Raw genomic sequence first — 22,967 nt, 5'->3', positions numbered from 1 at the left:
TGTAAGTTGTAACCTACAATTATGTAGCACAAATAACCACCATATTTTGCCAGGGAAGGAGACAAGCCTTTTACAGTAACAGTGTCTTCAATTATCCATGCAACCTGAGTATCATCTTATTTGAGCATCTACAGCTTTCTATACACTCCCCCTCATAATATAGAAGTCCATCTACCCCCAACAGTTCTCAATGAGTCCTATCCAAGAGAAAGACAGACAGAGCGGAACAAAAGTAAATTGAACTTGACAGCTCCCACAATCCTGTGTCAACCAGTGTTATGGTTATGAACTTGACTTTCTTTAAATCGTCATCGTCCGAACTTGCAGATTTTTCTGTATGACCTTCAAGCATGTTTCCCCTGCCTTCTGTCTTTCAAGTGGTGCCAACCCTGCAGAAAGAAGCATGCGGAAGAAAGGCGGATCGTTGGCTACAAATTGTTCCCAGACGGCCGCTTGAGACATGGTCAAGGGCGTATTAAAGGGAAGGCAGGAACCCATAAAGGAGTAATTTCTGCAGCAGGAGTTAGTATATACAAACCCCCAGACAGACAGACCACTTGCTGAGGTGTCTGGATGTTAAATGTGGCGCTGACTTGCAGCTTGGATGAGTTTCATCCATCACCTTGTCAGAATGGGGTGAGACCTGTCAGGAAAACCCCAATCTCAAGCCCAGGTATCTGGAACAGTTATTGAGTTCTCATCTCCTGTACCTGCTGACAAATTATGGTCAGGGGATTCTGGGCTCCCACTTATCAGGTGATCTGGATCACATGTAGATCTGAATTAGACTTTCAATGTCCAAACTAGTGACAATTTTTTCGTAAAATTTTTTCGTAAACCCACATTAAATGGTGTGTTTGAAGTAAGTGGCCATATCTGACCACAGGAGAGTTGTAATCTCCAAGCTGCAAGTTTCATGGAGTAGCAGGTCTTTGCTCTGAGGCACCGGAACCACACTTGGACTTGGTGTTATATTCAGCAATGCTTGGAGCTATAACTTTATTTCAGTTACAGGATTAGTCCCCAAAGACTAATGAAACCATTGCAAAATTAAATGAATGTACAGTATCAGTTGGAGGCAAATTTACCACAAGATTACTGATTACTACATTGGTACATCCCTTAAATAACTTTGAATAATTCATGTATTTTTTCTCATGTAGTGGTATTATGGTACTCTGTGGAATTATGAGATATACCAATGTAGCATCAGTAATCCTGAGGTAAATTTGCCTCCAAATGATACTGTAAATTCATTTACATTTGCGGTGGTTTCATTTCGCACAAGGAGAGAAAAGGGAGTTGAAACAATTTTCTTTAGTACAGTACGGTAGTAATACATGGAACTGAGGAAGTGCATATTTATGGTATCGCGATGAAGAGGTCACCACGAAAACAGCAAATATAGGACCACTGCAGAAGTTTCAACACAGTAACTCCTTACATCAATACTAGCAAATGAATACCATACTTATCAAAACCAACATACTTATCAGATAGCTGACTGACAGAGAGTAGAGACTTTGTTAATTTCCAACATGGCAACATATGAAGTCAGTGGTTCGTGTTACAGTGGTACTATAGAGATGGGGGTGACCCTTTGGTGACCTTTTCATATCTTGTCTGCCAATAGCCTTGGTGCCATCCTGTTTGGCTGACATCCTCTCCAATATTTACTACCATAAACCTATACAGTGACTAATATTACAAACAGACGAAAATTGGCCAGGATAGCGTTTCATGTTAGTCTGTGTGGGAGGATCCTGGTATACTTATGGTGAATTCCATAGTGTTTTAGCAAAAGGTTTTGGCAATGGTTTCATTGCACTGTTCTCATTTGAGGAACACAACTAACTCTTTAAAAAGGCACAGAAAATTGCCCTCTTATAGCAATGCAAAATGACAGGTAACCTTGACTCTACTTGTCTCTGGGTGGGGCAGAGAGTAGCAGGTAAACTGTCCTTACATACCAGTGCTGCAGCTGAACTGTCTGAAGTGTGAAAGGGCCTGTATTGACCATGAACCATTGCCTTAGCCTTGTATCCAATCCTCTTATACTATCAATCAGAGTCTCTTGGAATGGTCCCCTCTCCGGACAAAATAATCAACATTGAAGTACCGTATATTCTCGAATAAAGTACGCACTTTTTTAACTTTTCAAAATTGAAAAGGTGCTACAAATTGTTGCCAAAGTTGGGGTGCATACTTTATTTGAGGTTACTGCACAGAGAAATGGTAAAAAAAAAGCCTAAAATAAAGCAAGGTGGAGCTACACTTCTAGTAATGTTTCAAAACATACACATTGTTGTTGTCTTGTAGTTGTCTAAACATGAAACAAAGAAATTGTCTTAACATGATTTACATAAGATTGGCATTTGCATACAATCCTTTTGAGTTAGTGACTTTGACTTGTACAACTGGTTTTCTACCAGTTCACAGTGATTTTTATAATTTGCAGTAGGCAATTCACAAGTTTATAGAGACAATGACAGTGTAAATGCAGGTTATTTCATGCAAAATAACCTGGGGAAAACATCATAAATTTGAATTCATCCAGTTCAAGGTCTTTTCAAAATTGGTGGAGAAGGGGTGCGTACTTTATTTGAGTTTTTCCATTTTACCTTTCAGTCCCAAAGATCTGTCTAAGACTTGTCCAAAATCAGGGGTGCGTACTTTAATTGGGGTGCGTACTTTATTCGAGAATATACGGTACATGTATATTGAGTGCAAATAGTATGTGTGACGGGTTGTTCCAAGTAGCCATTGGTGCCTACCTGTGAAAGGAAGGGTACTAAGGGTGGTCTTACACACACAGAAATGACACATGCAAAGTAAATAGCTGACAGGCCTCTGTTCTTCCATACTTGTCTGACCCTTGCCTCTTCCCTCATGACCTCAATGAAAAGCGGCCTGCAGGCCGATTTGAGCTTTCATGAAGAAACAAAGGTTCAAACATCACCAGGACTAGAGCCAAGATACACAGGTTGATCCAGATCAGTCCAATTTATTCCATGACAGGACTCTGCAGCACTAAGAGATAAAGTCATATCAGTTTCACTGGAATGCAACTTGTTGGTTTTTGGTGGCAGTACCTAATCTCTCTTGGCAAGATGTGGGAGAAAATGCACCTGCACAAACTGCACATCCACAAAAATTCTAATCTAGCAAAAACTGTCTTGTTAGCCTTAGACAAACAAAGACAAACAGTCAACCAATGATACGTTACTGTGTCTAATGTAATTATCACATAATCCATTGTGATAAGAAATTCACACTTCATCTGCCACCAACATAGTACTTAACAATGGGACAGAGAACATTAATCACATGTCAACAAGCTGCTAAAGACAACTCCCAACAAAACTAACATTTACCACGCCTGTGTAAAAGCAAACTTTTCTTTTTTACTGCATAGGACTTTCTTTGTAAGGCTTCAAACAGGAGGTTCAGTGCTCCTGCATTCAAAAGGATTTTGAAAGCAAAAAATAAAGAGTCAAGAAAATGCACCCCCCCCCCCCAAAAAAAAATGTTTCTGCTTTTCTGTTACAGTCTTAGATGAAACAAGTTCAATCTACAAACTGTTGGGTATCATCATTTCATACCAAATTTTTCTAGCTAATAGTTTTGAAGTTAGCAAGATTTGTATTTCGCAGAACAGACATTCTACCCTTTAATGTTCTGCACCCAAATATCTTTCTGTGCCTGGGTAAGGTGCACCAGCTCATGTCTGAAATACCAAGTTGGGCCTCAACATCTGCTTAGAGTAATGCAATCCATGTACCAGGAAGAATAAGCACACTGGAAGCCTAAGATTAGTAAGAATGAAATTTCCTATAACACATTCATCTGGATTTCCCTGTTCCCTGATAGTAGACTGGAGAGGAAATACGACTGAGCCAGACTTACAGAGCTAGAATACCACCTGCATCAACTTCCAGGGAAACCATTTCTGCAAGTAGTGGCAAAACAGCACCAGTTTTGACAGCTTGTGGCATTCAAACACACCCTCACAATGAGTCACATTGTCAAAATCTAGTGTGCTTGGTCACAAAACAACCTCTCAAACTTACCCATTCTGTAATTGCTTAGTTTTCAGCTTGGTTTGCTACTAATGATACCATTCATCTCCTCCATTTGCTATTTTCAGTCTACTTCAAATTATAGCAAGGAAATGTACTGTAAAATGAGAAATGTTACCAGGTCCTGGAGTTTTATTTTGGGGTAGGGAGAAAATTGATTCTTTGCAGAAATGTTCATGGTTATCTTCAAGTATGCACATGATTACATATGGAAGCCATGAACATAAAGCCTTCTTGACCAATACAGCAATGATTTCAAGCTTCAAACTCTGAGGACTATTTTGTAAGCAATGGTTTAAATACAAGCTTCTGGTAGAAACTATAGACAGTTTCGCCTTCAAACGTTATTTGATGTAGCTACTGTAACTAAAAGGGGATTCAAGTTTTTTTGCAGTGAGCTGTTCATTGCAACCATAAAACCACCACAATGTTTGTGTCTTCTGCCTTCCTACCTCCTTCTTTTAACTGTGAACTTAAAAGAAAACACAAACGCACACTCAATTTTCTCTTTTATTTAAATACCACCAAAAAAAATCCCCTTCTACAGTACATTACCGCATTTCAGCCATGAGCAACGAAGATAAAAGAGCACCAGTTATAGACATTAATAGCTCATACCACGCCGCAGGTTGCATCTCATATGAGGCCTGCTCCACCCGAATGCACAAATCTGATAAAGACCGTGTGATAAAGACAATAAATAGCATCGTATGATCACATTCAATTCATTTCTCTCTGGATCAAAGTGAGATCTAATACTTTCACTCGCCTTTTGTTATTAGAGAACAATGAATCAAGCATAACCAGAGCCAGAACCGCAGATGCGTCCTGCAATAAGCACAGATGGTTGGGCAAGACTTGGAACTGTGGCTAGTCAGGCTCAACATCAAAGGTGGGACCAGAGGATCACCCAGCTTGCATACAAATCAGCACAACAAAGGACAGGGGCAGCAGGAGTGTGACCTACTTTCTGACAAGCCTGTCTGGGAGTGGGCCAGAAAAACCTGAATGATTTGCGATGCCCTCTCCTTTGCCAGAATGTGTTCTGCATACCTCGCACCAAATTGATGTACAAGCCTGGCACTGACCACTCTGTTCTTTCTGGCTGGGGATCAGATGGGTGTGGAGCTCATGTATACAATCAGGCATTAAATTTCACTGTTGATTTGTACCTACAAAATCATAATATATTGTTTCAAGATGTGCAGAGTGGAGCGATATCGTGGTGGTACTTCTCCCAAAAATTATAATTGATGAAAGCTGTGCAGTTCCCAGATGACAAATTGGGAGGGCTTTCTAAATATACAAGAGGGTCAGGCCGGAGGTATGGCAAACTTGCTCCAACACCTGTCAGTTCTCATACACAAGGTCACTATAGAGATAAATGAGTGAAGACCACTAGCTTGGGGACCAACAACTGCAACAAGAAATTACAATATGCCAGAAAATGACGGATTATATATTTTTCATAACAACGTATATAACTACGTTTACCAGCAATACTATTAGTTTATGGCCAGAATTGTCTTGACGGGTGACAATGAAGTCCAGGAAGACAACCCAACTGAGCGTACCGCCACTTGCAGTGTGGGTACCGCAGTGTGGTGATATCGCCATCCCTGGATACCACAGACCGATGTTTCTAATTTCCAACAGGTAGGGCCCTACAAGGGCGATTCACGAGCACACACAGGACCAATCCACACGGACTTGCCAATGGATCGAACCACCGACAAACTCCGTCAGAAAACATTAAACAGAAACCTGGACCGAGTGGGCGCAAATCAGCTGGTACGGTACCCTCCCGGAAACCATCCCCCTTACTTGACGGCGTTTCGAGTGGTGTCTCCCCGGTATGGTAACGTTCTGCAGCGATCTTACCTTCGGAAATATTTCTGGAGAGTGCAGTCGAGGCTGGAAAGCAGAATATTGGCAGAAATGGCTGGAAATCTCGACCAAACAGCAGCAGAAGGACCCGTGACAACTTCGTGTCCACGTTGACTGTGTCGATTTCCAACACAGAATCCACACGGGTTAAAAGGTCACGGCGCAGCCGCACGGTGGAATCCAGGAGAACGCAAATCGCATGACGTTGCAGAAAAACCACATAAACTGATGACGATTCAGGTCAAAGGGTATATCCACATACGAATGACGTATCCGATTTACAGCAAAAAATGGTGACGTTACCACACTTTTCACATACGTGTACACATCACCGTGCGTTTGGGACAAAGTGGGGAAGTGGACATCGTGGTTTTGCGTGAAAAGTTTGATCCTTTCTGAGCTGTTTCAGTTAGAGTTTCTGACTTCTGTAGCGCCACAGGACAGAAAAGGTACAGTAGGGTTGTACTGAGCTGATTGGTGTTGACAATATTGTTGCTTTTATGGAAACGATGTTATGAATTTTGAGGACTCGTGTTAGGCGTCATGTTGTTGTGCACTAAATCTGTGTCCACAAGTAGATCTTGGCCACATTTTCAACGTTTTGATGCTCATATCTCTCATGGTTTTTTTTGTTGGTTGTGAACAAATATTTATTTATTTTTGAATTGTACATGACTTGTGTATGATGGTGTTTATAGTTTTCCTAGTGTGAAAATATTGTATGATTTGATGACAAAACAAGAAATTATGGTTTCACTTTCAATGCAGGTCATCAGAAGATGTCTGACAGTGAAGGGAGCAACTTCTCAGACGATGGCAGCTTTGTCGCCAGCGACGAGGTAACAACAGATTATTTTTTGTCTCCTTTTCCTTTTCGTGACTTATCATTGCACAAAGAACACCCTTCCATTTGGCTTCACAGTTATGCATCCTCCACTACCTTTCTAATAGTTTGGAATAACCTAACTTAATAACCACAGTATAATTACTAGGTTATCCTAATTAGAAAGGTAGGAGATAACCTAACTAGGATTCTACTGTGGTTAGGAAGTTAAATTAGAAAGGCAGGGATGATGCATAACCGTGAAGCCAAATGGAAGACTAAAGAAAGAATACAGAAGTGGAATGGCCACTTGTCACGGCCATTGCCTAGCCCAAACTATCATGCAAGAAACCACCAAGAAAGGAAGACAGAAGGGTAGGCAATGGAAAAGATAGGCAGGCACGACATTAAGGAAAACAAAAAACCAACAAGGGTGGAGAAAACTGGTTACCAAATCTTCTGTGGTGCCCTGATGGCTGACCATGTAGGGATAGATTGTAGATTGAGATGAGACAAGGACATGAACAACTTCTCATGACATCTTGGTGTTCTGTTTTCTAGGATGCTGCAAGCGACATTGGCAGTGACCTCGGGAGCCCCGGGGGCAGTGGAGGAGGCAGTGGAGGTGAAGACGACTCAAAAGATGTTGACACAAGAAGGAAGAATGTGGTGGAGGAAGAGGAGGATGAGGTAGAGGATGAGGAAGACGATTACGAGGCATGTGCATGGGCATGGGTTACGGGACTGCTGTCTCTACTGCATGCTACCTTACTTTACTTCATTTATGTACTCCAGATTTCTTCTCTGCGTAGTCTCATAGATTTTGGGTGTCGTTCATTTTCTTTTTCCAATTGTTTCCCTTTCTTGTTTTATTTTTGTGTGTAAAGCTATGGTTAGAATAGAAGGCATATACTGCATGTTGTCTACTCCAGCTTATATCTATTGTTCAACATTTTGTATGATGAAATTACAATTGTGTACCCTTTCTTCTGTTTTTCTCTTTATTCTGTTCTTATTTTCTGCTTGACTACTTTATTTGTTTTCATTGTGCATTAGAAGCATTTCTCTTGAATTGTCTTCATTTGGTTTGAGAATGGTTCATTTGGTTTGCAACATTATGTACCCCTTCATATTGCTGACACAGTAGTGATGATTATTTTCAGGATGAGGAAGAAGATGAAGACTACGGAGTAGGACAGAAAAAGAAAAAGAAGCCCAGATATGGTGGATTTATCCTAGACGAGGCCGGTATGTATCTTTAGATATCACTAAGTGAATATAAAAGTACATATATGTTAATAGCTTGTTTATATCTTTATTTTTCTTGTATCAAAAAATGGAAAAATTCTTTCCTACTGTGTGGTAATACAAAATTAGATAAAAGATGAGGACAAGGAAATGGGACATTCAGAATCATTTTTTTATAACAATTTTGAATGCAATCAAAGAGTAATTTTTTCTTCTTACATCCATATTTGTATTATACATTATCATATCTGCCTAAGAGAGATGTGATAAATTCCCTTCTAAATCTTTTGTTATAATTGTACCAGATGTTGATGATGATGATATTGAGGAGGAGGAGGATTGGGAGGAGGGTGCTCAGGACCTGATCGAGAAGAGTTCTGTCATCGGTGACTCCGACCAGGAGCGGAGTGGCGCACAGCGACTGGCCAACCTGTGGAGGTAAGTTTTTTTCCTAACTAATTTAGAGTAAGATTCATTCTGTATCTGTAAGAAATTAGATATTGGCGGTATGACCGCCCTTGGGCGTAACACAACAGCTTCACAGACATGTATATAGTAGAGTAGATTCATCCCTCAAGCTACTGACATCTTGCACACTGAGGGTCCATCCGTTGAGAAGTATGCAGTATATAGTAGAGTAGATTCATCCCTCAAGCTACCGACATCTTGCACACTTGCACACAGCTTCACAGGCATGTGGCGCAGCTGCAGCTGGTTATATTCGACCCGTCACACCTAACTTTTGTACATCTATCTGCAAGTGTTCTTTAAAACTATCCAGAGACCAAGTACACCAGAGACATTGATCCTTGGATGCCTTTAAACAACACCAACAGTTCCATGTGCAAATGTTAAGGTTGACAGATTGTTTAATGTGTTACCTGTTGAAGATATTGTTTTGGACTCCATTTGTCTGTGTTACAGTGTGTATGTAAATTTTCTGCAGCAATTATTTAAGGATTAGCCAGGAGGATTTTGATGTGGATTAGTGTTGTGGGCATGAAGCCTTGAAGGACAGGGTTGATTTGGGGCCACCTGATGGCTGACCTTGGTACTGCAGCTTTTGAGTTTTTGTACCTCTTGCTCTGGGCATGCTGTGGTGTTGTTGACTTTGTCTCAAAGTGTTTGTATTTCCTCTTTGCAGAGACCGAGAAGCAGATGAGCTGGGTGAATACTACATGAGAAAGTATGCCAGCTCGAGCAGCAGAGATGAGTAAGTGTTTGTCTTCTTTACTTTCTTTCTGACACCCAATATATTATAAGGTAGTATAGATAATGTGAGATTGTGTGGTGAAATTGGTAGCACATTGGGCTTGGGTTCGAATCCAGCCATATCATTGACCTTGTGCCCTAAGGAAAGGCACTTTACAAGACTTCCTTACTTAACTCAGGTGTAAATGAGTACCTAGCTGAGGCTAGTGGCAATGACAGGCCTTTGTAGCAGTGGCTGGCCTTAGGGGCATGTTCGGGCATGACACATGCGCTATACACGAGTCGGGTAGGAGGAACCCCTTACATCCTTAGTCAGAAGTCCTCCTAGGAGATTGCAACTCCAAACAACAAACCTGCATCTGCTGGGGCCGTCTTACATGTTGCATGCAGTTCTTGTCCCTGTCCTTCACCTTAAAAAGCCACGTGCAGATCAGACAAACAGACTGCCTAACTCACCACGGACAGTGACTGTCTGCCTGCCATTGTCTCCTGAGACAGATGGATGCCAACAATAATAGAATAGAGACATTGCAGACTGTATGAAAGCATAACACTGGATGTAAGATGCACACATCAATTTGGCTCCTGCAGTGACAAAGTTAAGGGGTTGTTACTTATACTAAGGAAAGGGTTTTATTTTTGGATTAGTAACTGTAAATTGGGAAATTTTGATGAAGTATAATGTAAGGAAAAGGTTTCTCTTTTTTGTAAAGAATTTCCAGAGTTTAACTTTAAGTTTCACACATCCAAATTGTATGTATCATGCATATACCTTTGTTGTTGAATTGCTATAACTAATATAACATCATGTTTCAGAACTGGAGGAGAGTATGAATTGTCTGATGACATCACACAACAAGGCTTGCTACCTGGAGTCAAGTAAGTCCACTTCTGTCCTTTGGTACATCGTTATTATAACAGATAATGTCTTTGAAAAAAGCCAGAACTGTGGTTATTTGCACTTGACTTGAGATCCTAAATTTTCATCCCTTTTTTTCAACAGAGATCCAAACCTGTGGACTGTCAAGTGCAGGGTAGGTTGTCCCTTTTTTTAATGTTTCTAGTTTGTAAAAAAGGTAGAAGTCACTTGGAAAGAAAAGAAAGAATGAATTAAAAAATAAATGAACCAGTCAATAAAGTGTCACCCAGGGGCAGAAAAAGAATGGCAGATTCGGTAAGGTTTGTGTAAAAATGGCATTCTTTTCTGGCAGAATTGTACAGTCTAAGAGAAAGTTTACAGAAAAAAAGTTGAAAGTGACAAAGAAAAAGTTTCACGTCTGAAAAATAGACTCCATCAACGTTCCCTTTCCTCAGTTTTAAGATGTTACCTGGTTTGACACATGATATTGTTTTAATTTCCAGATAGGAGAGGAGAAACAGACAGCCATCATGATGATGAGGAAGTTCATTGCTCTGCAGTACTCAGATGAAGTAAGTTTCTGCACTCATCACATGACAATTGTCTCTTGTCAAAGATAACATTTTTTCAGTATTTTTTACTTGATGAATATGACCGTACTTCATGTCAATTTTTACCCTTTCAAAAATAACATCCTTTACAGTAGGGTATAACATATTTCATTCAATTTTTGTTCATGAAACTTGCAGTTTATAAGTCCGCCAATTCTTGTGAAAATTACTTGGAGGCACAGTCATTGTCTTAGTTTTGCAAATCTTTATGCATAATGTACAAACAACTGACAAATTTTGTATATATATTGTGTGGTACATGTGCATGTTTCACTAACTAACTGTACTTTATAAAGATACCTTGTTGTCTTTAAGTCTGTCAGTGAAAATAAGCACAGACTAAAGAACTCTCCCATGTAATTGCAGCCCCTGCAGATCAAGTCCATTGTTGCTAAGGAGGGTCTGAAGGGGTATGTGTACGTGGAGTCCTTCAAACAGACCCACGTGAAGGCGGCCATCACAGGGGTGGGGAACCTGCGCATGGGGCTGTGGCAACAACAGATGGTCCCCATCAAGGAGATGACAGGTGGGTTTTCTATTTAACCTTTATTCTACTGTACAACACTGTAACCAGTACAGATCTGGTATCAAAAGTCTACCTTAGTAGGGAAAAAGTTAAATGCTGACATGGCAGTTGTAGGGAATTAGGAAAAAAACATCATATTATTATGTTACACCAGTAAAGCATGTGACAAATTTTGCGGAAAATGAACTTTTGGTATGTTTTAGGATAAAATGCTTTGTGAAGCTGTCATTTCAGAAAGTATATTCACCAATGAATTATGCTATCCGCCTACTTATTAATAAAGTATCTCATATTCATATTCATATCCATTCTAATGGTAGCATTTCTTTTCGAATGCCTAAAATACTTTGAAATCACTGCTTAACATTGCTTTTAACAAAAGGTGCAATTTACATACTAGTATAGCCTCTGACAACAGTATTCACCGATGTTTCACAATTTTTCATTGTAGATGTCCTAAAGGTGGTAAAAGAAACAGTCGCGCTCAAGCCCAAGTCGTGGGTGCGGCTGAAGCGAGGTGTGTACAAGGATGACCTGGCACAGGTGGACTATGTCGAGCCCAGCATGAACTCTGTTCACCTCAAACTCATCCCTCGTGTGGACTACACCAAGCTGAGGGGTGTACAGAAGGCCTCACAGGTAAGGGACAAGACTAGGCAAACCTGGAACAATTTTTTGATTTTTACTTCATAAGGGGCAAAATGTCATGGGCAAAAGAAAAATGCATTTGTGGGATACTCCCTGATTAGACCACGCCAAAGATTGATCCTTGCAGTGTATTGTTTACACCAAGTTAAGAGATGCACAGAAAGTTGGGATGAAGATGATTTGCAAAAGCAAAGTCAGTGGCTACAGTTATAGTCTTAAGTTTCTGCTTTCCCTCCTTGTTGCTGAATTTGTGTCTCCTTGTAAAGTGTACACTGTTTTCTTCTCTCCAGGACCAGGGGGAGAAGAGGAAAAAGTTCCGCCGACCACCACAGAAACTGTTTGACGTCGACGCCATCAGGTAAGTGTCATGGTTTGAATTAGATAAACTTTCCAGTGTATTACCACTGCATTGTAGAATAAAGCCATAGCCAAAGTAACTGAATTTACAGTACTATTAAAGTGTGTCTGTGTTGGGAGATATCTAACTTAAACACAGGACTATGAACTTAGATTTTATTGGTTAAACCTTTGTTTAATGTATCTCTTGCAGAGCGATCGGAGGTGAGGTGACTTCAGACGGAGACTTCCTGATCTTCGAGGGGAACCGTTACAGCCGCAAGGGCTTCCTCTTCAAGACTTTTGTCATGTCAGCAATCGTAAGTTGTGGTATAACAAAAAAACAAGACTTTAGATATAACAGTTATTTGAGTGTGTGGTGAATTACTGTAATTCTAATGTGACTGTCAAGGAACAGTCAGAAGGACAATAGGGTAACAGAAAGTACACTCGATATATAATTAGTGATAATAGTTGTTTAATAGTACAATCAATAGTATTTTCTAGTTTTCTAGTTGCCATTTTGAACATGTGTATAATCATGTATGTTTGATCCACTGAGCATTCTTTGTTTTCTAAAGTTGTGAAAGTTATCAAAACACATGAAGAAATGATGTTGGTCAAGCATTAAAGCATGCATTGTTTCTTAGATCACAGAAGGAGTAAAACCCACCCTGTCAGAGTTGGAGAAGTTTGAAGACCAGCCAGAGGGGATGGACATAGAGTGTATCCTTCTTACATCAGTCTGTCTTAGCTATGAGATGCTTGTATTATAATTTATATGGAGGAACTGGCTCTGTGTGTCAGGGTATATAGGGCAATGTTAAAAAAGTACTGGTAATAGAAGAAGTAACGTTTATCAGAAAATCATTAAGTTCTTTATATATCATATAGTGTCCAGTATTCACAGAGAAGGTTATTCTGCAGTTTCTTCATAAGTTGCTACAGGCCACACATTGTATCAGCAAATATAAACTGACCTATCTCATGATCATGCCGTAGATTTCTGTATTTGGTGGGTAGATACAAAGCTCCATAATTTCGTTACTATCATGAAATTGTTAGTAATATTTGTTATAAGTACAGAAGGTTGTGTTAATCCCTTGACCATGGCATCTAGTGGTACCTGAGTCCAGAGGTAAGGTTGACAAGCAGCACAGCCTGGCACCTGGTGACATCGTGGAGGTCGCAGAGGGAGAACTCATCCACCTGCAGGGCAAGGTCATGACTGTGGATGGCAACAAGGTCACCATCATGCCGAAACACGAGGACCTCAAGGTATGCAGCAGGCTTCCATTCTTGTCTTGCTAATGGTAGAAAGTAGTCACTGACATGCCTAAACATTAGGACCTCAAGGTAGGTAAGTCTCATTCACAAGTTTTGACAAACAATACCAACAGGGAAAATGATGCTGTTTGGCCCAACAAAGCTACAAATTTGCATGAATATTATCTTAAGAATCTAGAAAAATAGAGAAGAAAAACATAAATTTAGGAAGCATTTCAATTTTACTTCAATTGGTATAACATTTTGTGTACATGTTTCTTGTACTTCCAAGTATGCACGTTTGTCAATGATTAAAGGACATGAACTTTGAAATCCGCATGCCATCTATCTTGCTTTGCGCCTGTCACTCTCCTTCTTTATAAGAAGACCGCTTGTCTAAAATGACCGGATTCTCTATGTGGTCTTCTTAGACAAGTTCGAATTAACCAATATTCGAATATGAGATCAGAGAAATGGTAAAGAAAATTTTTTTTGTCAAGCAGTACAAATATCCTTGTAACATATCCTAACACCATACCAGTAAGATTGGACAGATGTACATCAAATCCTTTAACTTAATGCCATGAAAGTAAACATTTAACAGCTCCACCCCCAGTGCCAAAAAATATTACAATACATGTCATTTTCCAATTTCTTATCAGAAATTTACTTTAACTATTTTGATTGTATTTCCACAGGAACCTTTGGAGTTCCCTTCCCATGAGTTGAGGAAGCACTTCAACATGGGCGACCACGTGAAGGTGATCGCAGGCCGGTACGAGGGGGACACGGGTCTGATTGTCCGTGTGGAGGACCACTATGTCGTGCTGTTCTCTGACCTGACTATGCATGAGGTAAGCAGCCTGTCTCAAGATCACATGTTTTGATAGTGTGTTTCAGTAATAAAATGTTTAGTTTCTGAAATGTGGCATAGTTCATACGGAGATGTTTAACATGCATGTTACATATATTATGTACAAACAAGAAGATGATGAAAACCTTTTTTGTTAGTTTTATGGGATGGTTCATTTTGGGGGAAAAAGGAACATGATATAGAATATTGTTTGAAATGGATTGCATGAGAGGAATGTAAATTACATCTTGCGACAGAAATAAGTATGATTTGATTTGATTTGTTTAGAATTACTTAGGATGACATTTTTCCTTGGGGCTGAAAACAAGTTGGATATATTTTCATGGTCTTGAAACTTTCCTGGATATTTTTTTTTTTTTTAAGTTCTTTCTTTTTATTCATTTCAAAATAAGGAGAACAAAATCATGGCACAACAAACAAAAAAACTTTCCTGGATATTTCTTGACTGTGTTTGGTGTGTTTTCCAGTTGAAAGTGCGGCCCCAGGACCTGCAATTGTGTACAGAGATGAGCTCAGGAGTGGACTCCATGGGACAGTTCCAGTTTGGAGATCTAGTCATGCTTGAGTCAGTACCTTTGCCAATAATGTTTTTAGTAGCATTACTATGTACTATGTTTGCGGATGGACAGCGTTGCTCTAGAACGCCCGTTTTGGTATTTGATATGTGGGTAGGTCTTGTAGAGACCTTGAAGTGATTGAATTTTGGACCACTAAGCGGCTTGTTACAGTACTGCAGTGAAATTTCCAATTTTGAGATCTCAAGTCCCGGACTTGTTCTGGTTGTAATTTTTGAGTGTAGATGCCTCTTTGGCCAGAGAGTAAGTGGTTTAGGGTTTGGGCCCCCTGGTTATATTTCATTCCTCTATAGAAGAATTTACAATTAAAAAAAACTTGTTGATAAACCAATAGACTTCTTCAGTAAAAGTTTTTGATTGGGAGAATATTTTAGTTGTCTTAAGAGAATTTATTGCACTTTTAAGATTGAAGTTGATGTATTTTTTCTTCTTCAGTCCACAGACAGTAGGCATCATTGTAAGACTAGAGAGGGAGTCGTTCTCAGTGCTCAATATGCATGGCAAGGTAAGAACAGTCTCCTCCAATGCAGTAGTATACAGTAGTGATACACTAAGCAAGCGTACAGTAGCCTAAAGTCAATGCTTCTGTAACCTCTGGACACTTGTAGTTGTAGTGTATTCTTCCTTTTGTATCAAACTTGATTGAAATGAGTTCTTGAAATAGCTTTCTCAGTATAAAAACCATCAGTGCTAGATATACAACAGTTTGATACTTGATTATTATACAACAATAGTACCAACCCATGTGTGAATTTTTTTGTTTTCCTTGCCAGGTGGTTAATGTTAAACAGAACGCAGTCACACAGAAGAAAAACACGAGGAATGCAGTTGCCCTTGATGCTGAACAGAACAACATCCAAGTCAGAGACATTGTCAAGGTCATAGATGGACAACACTCGGTGGGTACAGCAAGTCATAAGTCTTTCTAACTTGCAAGTGACAGGCTTTCCTTTTTGAAAGTCAGGTAGCATGTGTAGTCCAGTGGTTAGTGGCCCTGCCTCAGAAACTAGAAGCCATGAGTTTGATTCCGGCTGTTTTGCTCACCTGACATGTAACCTACCGGAAAGGGTTGCAGTCTGTACGACAGGATGTTAAGCCATGGTCCACTGTTCACTGTACTTGTCAAAAAGAGCTTGGGGAATTTCCCTGTTACAATGACTCTGTAAATACTGTATATAGCATCTGTCCTCTCTGTCACAATCAGTGGAAGACTAGCTCTTCAGTGAGCTAAAACTGGATTGAAATCACTTTCCTTTCTTTCCTTTCCTATTTACATAATAGGCCAAGGTTTGACATTAGTCATGCAGTAGTATTGTCTTAGTCATGGAAGATTGGACAGTACATTGTTTTGTCAATGCAAATTTAAGTCCCAAAATTAGAATACTGTCAGCCTTTGTAGGCATTTTGACACCAAGAAATAACTCTTCTTTGTTGGTTCCACAGTTTCTCACACAGTTCACAGTGAAACCATGTGATGTGTTGATAGTGTAATTATTTAACCACCCTGTCAACTGATGGGTGAACACTGTTTACCTACCTGTAGGGCCGGCAAGGTGAGGTGAAGCACCTGTACCGTAGCTATGCCTTCCTGTACTCCAAGATGATGACAGACAATGGCGGCATGTTTGTGGTGCGCTCCAGACACGTGGTGCTCGCCGGAGGGTCAAGGGTCAGTTACACACTGTAGATCATAAAATCTTTGTGCAATTTTATTTGTATGTAAGCTGCTTTTGCTGTTCTTTCTCTTGGTGAAAACTCAACCTGATGAAAAAAGTATAAAATACCACAATGTAAGGATAACCTGTTGAATGCATTGTACCTGCTTCTGAACAGAGCAATATGAAATGAGCTATAGGTTTATGTTAATAATTTCTACCTATCCAGCCCAGTAACACAACCACAGTGATGGGAGGATTTGCCCCGATGTCCCCTCGACTGTCCAGTCCACAACACCCCAGCAGTGGTGGGGGTAAGTCACTTCCAACAACCCTGTTCATCTGTAAGCAATAGAATTTAAATAAGTAAGTCACCAGCCAATCACGTCACTACCTACAGTCAAGAGGCATTGTGATTGGCTTGTAGCTTTCCCTCCAATAATGTTCTCCTTCAACTGAATTCAAGTAGATACATGGCAATAGATTAGATTTCTTACATTTTATCCATTTGTATGTAAAATTTCTGTTGACATACACTGGAGTGATTAAATTTTATTGCTGTGAATTTTGCTTTTTTGTGTATGACATTTGTGATGGTATTTGTTTACAGGAGACAGAGGAGGGGGTGGAGGTGGTCAGGGCAGGGGGAGGGGGAGGGCCAGGAGAGACATGGAGCTCATCGGGCAGACTGTCAGGATCTGTCAGGGGCCTTACAAGGGTAAGCTCATCAGACAAAATGTCTGGCTCTGTCAAGGGCCTTGCAAGATTGAAGAACCATTACCCTCTTGGAAAAAAGGAAAGCCCTTGTTTTGATAGATGATAACTTTTTACCCAACACAATGTAATGTAAACATTTCTTTGCAACTATTTTTGTGTAACCTTGAGACAAAATGAATCAAAGGTTTTGGGAAGACAACAGTCTGGAGTCATGAAATTTATTCCATAAATTGCAAAAAGATAATGTATGGTTGTCACAGTACATATGTTATGGTACAGGAACAAATGAAGTGTTAATGCCCTAAAGAGGGAAAATTCCATGTTGAATGATTGACCTGAAGTCTTATGATTGTGTTGTGTGTTTCCAGGCTATATCGGTATGGTGAAGGATGCTACAGAGTCCACAGCAAGGGTGGAACTGCACTCCAGCTGTAAAACTATCTCTGTAGACAGGTCCAGACTCAACCCTGTAGGGTACGTAACATATACTTCTTACTATTGCTAAACAGTAGTAGGATAGAATGCTAGAATTGTATACCCTGATATGCAGACTGCCGGTAAAAAGCAAATACCTGATTGATTTTATGCGTATGTTTCTATGCTTTGCATCTAATTCTTTCTTGCTACATTATACATGTTTGGTTTTTGTTTATGTTGTTCTCCAGGGGTCCAACCAGAGGTGGTGCCAGTACGTCGTATGGTAGAACTCCGATGTACGGATCGCAGACCCCGATGTATGGCGCCGGGTCCCGTACACCCATGTATGGTTCACAGACACCTCAGTACGAAGGTAAGACTGGAGCAAGTGAAATTAAATGTACTCTACTAGAATGTCTTCATGATTTCTGAATATTTTGTGAAAACAGTTGACTTTCTGATGTTCTTGTGCTGAACACTTCTGTCCCACATTCCAACCTGTTGTGATCCCCAGATTCAAAATGGTGTAACATTCATGAAAATAGCCTATTCTACTATATAGTACAAGTAGAATAACAGGCAATGGAACCACAAACTCCACTCTCTACCCTCCACAGGAGGCAGAACCCCCCACTATGGGTCCCAGACCCCGCTGCATGACGATGGTAGCCGCACCCCAGGCAGAACGGGAGCGTGGGACCCCACCAATCCAAACACACCCTCTAGGTGAGTCATAGCAGGCCATAGCCTAAACTTTTTGTATGTACATGAAGTTGTAACCATTGTTTAAAGCTATCTAATGAGGATGCTTCTACATTACTTGATGGAAGAGAGATCCACTCTACAATAATTCCAGATTTTTTAACACTTCAATTCTGGGTTGATAACTCAGGTACTTGAAAGTTGAAGGCAGAGCTGGTATTAGCCATTTTCAGTCAACTATTTATGGGTACAAACCAAAATTGAGAAAAAGAAGTAAGAAGCTGCAATGGCATCATAGTTTTTATTTTCATGTGAAAAACTATGTGTTTTACAGCATTAAGAAATGAGTTATGTAATAGCAAAAATTCATCTCTGGTTCCATACCTCCAGGCCTGATGATTTTGATTACCGTTTTGACGACGCCACTCCGTCACCGCAAGGCTACGGAGCCGCCACGCCAAACCCGGCCACCCCAGGGTACGTGTCAGCAGACTCTCCCGCGGACCACTCCGGACCCTTCACGCCACAGACGCCCGGAACAGCGGGCATGTACGGGAGCGAGACAACGTATTCACCGTACCAACCCACGCCATCTCCACAGGGATCTTACCAAGGTATTCCTTATCTGTGCTTAAGATGACATCTAATAGACCTTATTGCATTTTCCATGAAGGAAATGTAGGCTTCTCACAAAACATGAATAAAAGATGCAATTGCAAGCTACAGATGCAGCACCATATATCCCTTGTATATTTGTGCATTAGCCAACTGGTATGATTAAGTGCAGAAATATTCCTGTTGAGTGAATTGCATTTTTTGCCTATTCGTTTACTTTCTTACAGGATTGTTCCATGCATTTGTAGATTGTGTTCCCATATCAGAATACTGATACATGTTTATTAGGAAGCACCCTTAGTAGTGAGAAGGTTAACCTGTGTGTTCTGTTCCCAGCCACCCCCAGCCCTGCAGGTTACCAGCCTGCCCCCTCCCCCGCCGGCTACCAAGCCACACCCTCCCCCGCTGGCTACCAGGCAACGCCCTCCCCAGCAGGGTACCAGGCCACCCCCTCGCCCCTGGGGTTCAGTCCCATGACCCCGGGGGCCCCCTCCCCAGGGGGTTTCAACCCCCAGACCCCAGGGGCTAGCCTGGACCAGGGAGGTACTGATTGGCAGACAGTGGACATCACCGTGCGAATCCGCGAGACCCATGAAGACCCCGACCTCATCCACCAGAGAGGAGTTATCCGTAGCCAATCGGTGAGAACTGTAGTCATCATTGACATTTTCCTCCATACTCTTCTCTCTAGTAGTCCATTGCTGATGATGGCATCCACTGTGAGCTCAGGAGTAGTGAGACCATACTGATTTCACAGTCAAAAGCTAGAGCAAAGTTTCAATATCTATCTACTTCTGTAGAAAAAAGTGTCATTTGAATCATCATTTTATTGAATTTCCTAGTGACTATTCCCATTGTGATGGGGCTTCTATCACTGTGTTGTGCTAAAACAAGAACAAGATTATAGCTGAGCACGTGTAGCTAATATTGTATGTCTTATATAAAAAGATACTCACTGTTGTCTGCCCCCTCCCCCCAGGGTGGTATGTGCTCCGTATACCTGTCTGAAGCAGACAAGATGGTGAACGTGATGGGAGAACACCTGGAACCAGAAGCACCTGCCAAGAACGACAAGGTAACACTCTCTCTCGTCATCAAGGCAAGGAAAGACTTGTCTACGTCAAAGTTGATTTTTGGGCCTCCCAGCGTCTTCCCTTGGTACTGCAACAAAACTTTTTATGTCTTCTGTTCTGGGCATGCTGTGGTGTTGTTGATCCTCAAATTAATGTGTTTTATTCAATGTATTTCATTTGAAAGAGCTGCTATCTTGCTGTTTTTGCTATCTTTGATAGTATATTTTATATCTTTGATATTCATATCTATTGAGATATTTGACTCTGAACTTGATGTACACTGTCCAGGTGAAGGTGATCTTGGGAGAGGACCGAGAAGCGACGGGAACTCTCATCAATATCGACGGGCAGGACGGGATCGTGCGCATGGACCTGGACGCGCAGCTCAAGATTCTACAGCTGAGATTTCTGGGAAAACTCGGACAGAAGGACTAGTAGTCGTGTTGTGAGCTGGACAGTGGGATCTTCGAAAGCAAAGACTTTTTTCGGGCGTGCAGCATAGTTTCTTAAGACGTGTAGAAAGAGAGAGATGTTAGAAGGCGTCATGTAGATCTAGCTTAGATACCTGGGATATGTCAGGACAAGATGTCAGAGGTACCAAGACAAGGTGAAGAAAAAGAGCCTGTATCAATGCATGGATTCAAGATTGTTCTAAACAAAACTTCTTGTTTGGGTGCCAGTCTTTTTAGCTTTGTTCAGCTCTCTCTGTCGCTTCTGTAGTAGGTGACGAGAAAGAACTCTGCGAAGCAACCAAGAGAAAGGTACTGGCACCCAGGCTAGCAGACATCTCCATAGAGAACATAGGATATCTGAATGTTACTGTCAAAGGTGAAAAGGTTTCCATTACCAAATATAATATGAGAATATACTGTACAACACAGGAAAGAGAGATGTGCCAGTTGTGTTGACATGGCAGACACTTTCTTCTGTTACATATTTAACTCCACTAGTGAGTGTCTACTATTCTCCAAGTAGATATATGACTTTGGCTTGTTTTATCTTTTTCCTGCCACTCCTGGTACACTTTTTATTTGCTACACTTTTATTTCAAGAATGCCACCACTTGAAAAAGATGCAAAAATATGCAAGAGCTGTATATCTGCTTGGAGAGTATACATTTAGATGGACACCCACTCTGTAGTGTAGATTTTCACATTCCTACATAGATAGGAAGATATACCAGGAAGGCATTTAGGGGGGCATAGAAGGAAAATAGGTGCCAGAAAATTGTAAATTGATACTTTATAGTTGAAATAATATAGAAAAGGACTCAAGCAGATAAAAGCCTGAATAAATCTCGCTTATAGCAGCCCGTCCAACATCAGTTACAGCCCCAGACAGCGGAGTTTGTGTTACACAGACTACATTTGGTCTGTTGCCTTCTAAAAAATTCTCCAACATCCTTCCTGGTACATCTACACAGTACTTCCATTCTGTCATCTTTTGATGGTTGCTGAAATATAAGACTCACCCACATCATGTACTGATATGATCTAATACTATGGTGTCATCGATGTAATAAATATCTACTGTCCACAGTCTGCATTCATTTAAAAAAGCAAGGAAGTTGGCCAATGTAGTACAAACCAGTCATAGCCAGAGGAAACTTTTCAGCTTGAACATCTTACCACACCCATAAATTATCCTCCTTCATCTGTAAAATGCTAGTATTATATTGCAGTATAAACTTCTAAAGGACAGAAAAGGAAGTTTTCTGACAAGTGATAAATCAAGGTGACAGGTCGAGAGATTGTAGGAGAAGTAGACGTTACCTTGTGCCATGTAACATGATATGTCCGCCATTGACCCTTGTTATGGTATACTTTGTGTACTTGATATGGTATACAGGTAGGAGATTTCTGGTAAATAAGTACCAAAACTGGCTTGTTGTGTGCTTCTATTGAGGTGTACAGCTTTATGTGTGAATGTTGACTCTGGCAAATGGGGCACTTTATGTATCAAGTGAGTGTCTCTGCTGACAGTACTTCTTATAAGATATTCATGAAATAATTGTTTTATTGGGGGTGAGGTTATATTAGAAAACGGAGCCTGAGAAAACGATGTAACCTGCTGTAAAAAAAACACGATGGTGTACTCAGCCCGGATGAGTTCTTACGATATGTCAGATATAAAACGGCAAAGTAAAGCCGCGATGCGTCAAATCAGCCTGAAAAATGGTTCCCCGTTCTTGGAAGGGATTGATAAATCACGAGGAACTATTTGAAAGCTAGACCGCAGTTAGAAGCCATGTATTTACGCCTCAAAGTTGACCAATTTACAGGGTTTTAGCGGTGCGTTTCGCCATTGTATTCGAGACGAGTTACGCACTGCATGGAGTTTTCCGATGTACCAAGTTATAGGACAAGGATCAACTGCTTCCGGGTAAAGCGTACTTATAGTATAGTGTTGTTGGACCACCTCAGTCGGCGATATGTCAGAAACTTTTATACGTTTAAATGATTACTGTGCTCTTGATGTTGTTTTTACATATTATACTACAATGTAGAGGCTTTCCGTTACAAGGGAGGTTTATACGGATAGAACAGCAGTGCCATACTACAGGTGTGTCAAAATAATTGACACAGTTGTGCCAATGTCGAAGCTTTTCGGTCTTATCAAGGCAGGTATATACGGATGGAACAGAGACTTTCTACAATATAGATCGACACAGTTCTTGTCCTGTCGAGATTCTACGCTTTTAAGGGAGGTTTATTCGGAAAGAACAGTGCCATACTACAGGTGTATCAAAAAAAAAATTGACACAGTTGCACAAATGCCGAAGATTTGCGTTCTTAAGAGATGTTTATACGGATGGAACAGAGACTTTCCACATTTGTATCATAT

The 22,967-nt window shown here is 40.6% G+C and overlaps 2 protein-coding genes across 4 annotated transcripts in view; one reads left to right on the top strand and one right to left on the bottom strand.

Moving 5' to 3' along the window:
* LOC118412189 (alpha-1,3-mannosyl-glycoprotein 2-beta-N-acetylglucosaminyltransferase-like) overlaps window positions 1-6,139 on the bottom strand; it is a 43,042-nt gene extending 36,903 nt beyond the window's left edge. For both annotated transcript variants that reach the window (XM_035814909.1, XM_035814910.1), the window contains exon 1: window positions 5,961-6,139. The gene's annotated coding sequence lies outside the window, so the exon portion shown is untranslated. The remainder of the gene's footprint in view (window positions 1-5,960) is intronic.
* Window positions 6,140-6,215: 76 nt separating this feature from the next.
* LOC118412188 (transcription elongation factor SPT5-like) lies at window positions 6,216-22,007 on the top strand. 2 transcript variants are annotated; one of them, XM_035814907.1, is made up of 29 exons: window positions 6,216-6,415; window positions 6,735-6,805; window positions 7,351-7,506; window positions 7,953-8,037; window positions 8,343-8,475; window positions 9,182-9,250; window positions 10,066-10,128; window positions 10,253-10,283; window positions 10,612-10,680; window positions 11,086-11,245; window positions 11,697-11,884; window positions 12,184-12,251; window positions 12,444-12,549; window positions 12,880-12,955; window positions 13,350-13,507; window positions 14,194-14,349; window positions 14,837-14,934; window positions 15,380-15,449; window positions 15,718-15,843; window positions 16,488-16,613; window positions 16,829-16,913; window positions 17,210-17,317; window positions 17,685-17,790; window positions 17,982-18,106; window positions 18,351-18,459; window positions 18,826-19,049; window positions 19,387-19,691; window positions 20,030-20,125; window positions 20,412-20,584. In XM_035814907.1, the coding sequence occupies exons 2-29, from the start codon at window positions 6,746-6,748 to the stop codon at window positions 20,556-20,558; spliced, it is 3,303 nt and encodes a 1,100-aa protein (XP_035670800.1). In that variant the 5' UTR covers window positions 6,216-6,415; window positions 6,735-6,745; the 3' UTR covers window positions 20,559-20,584. The 2 variants fall into 2 exon arrangements, with proteins under 2 accessions (XP_035670800.1, XP_035670801.1); XM_035814908.1 differs by having other exon boundaries at window positions 6,217-6,415; window positions 6,730-6,805; window positions 20,412-22,007.
* Window positions 22,008-22,967: the final 960 nt, after the last annotated feature.

Source organism: Branchiostoma floridae, chromosome 3, assembly GCF_000003815.2.
Source record: "Branchiostoma floridae strain S238N-H82 chromosome 3, Bfl_VNyyK, whole genome shotgun sequence".
Taxonomy (NCBI): Eukaryota; Metazoa; Chordata; class Leptocardii; order Amphioxiformes; family Branchiostomatidae; genus Branchiostoma; species Branchiostoma floridae.
This window is presented reverse-complemented; position numbering and strand designations above follow the sequence as displayed.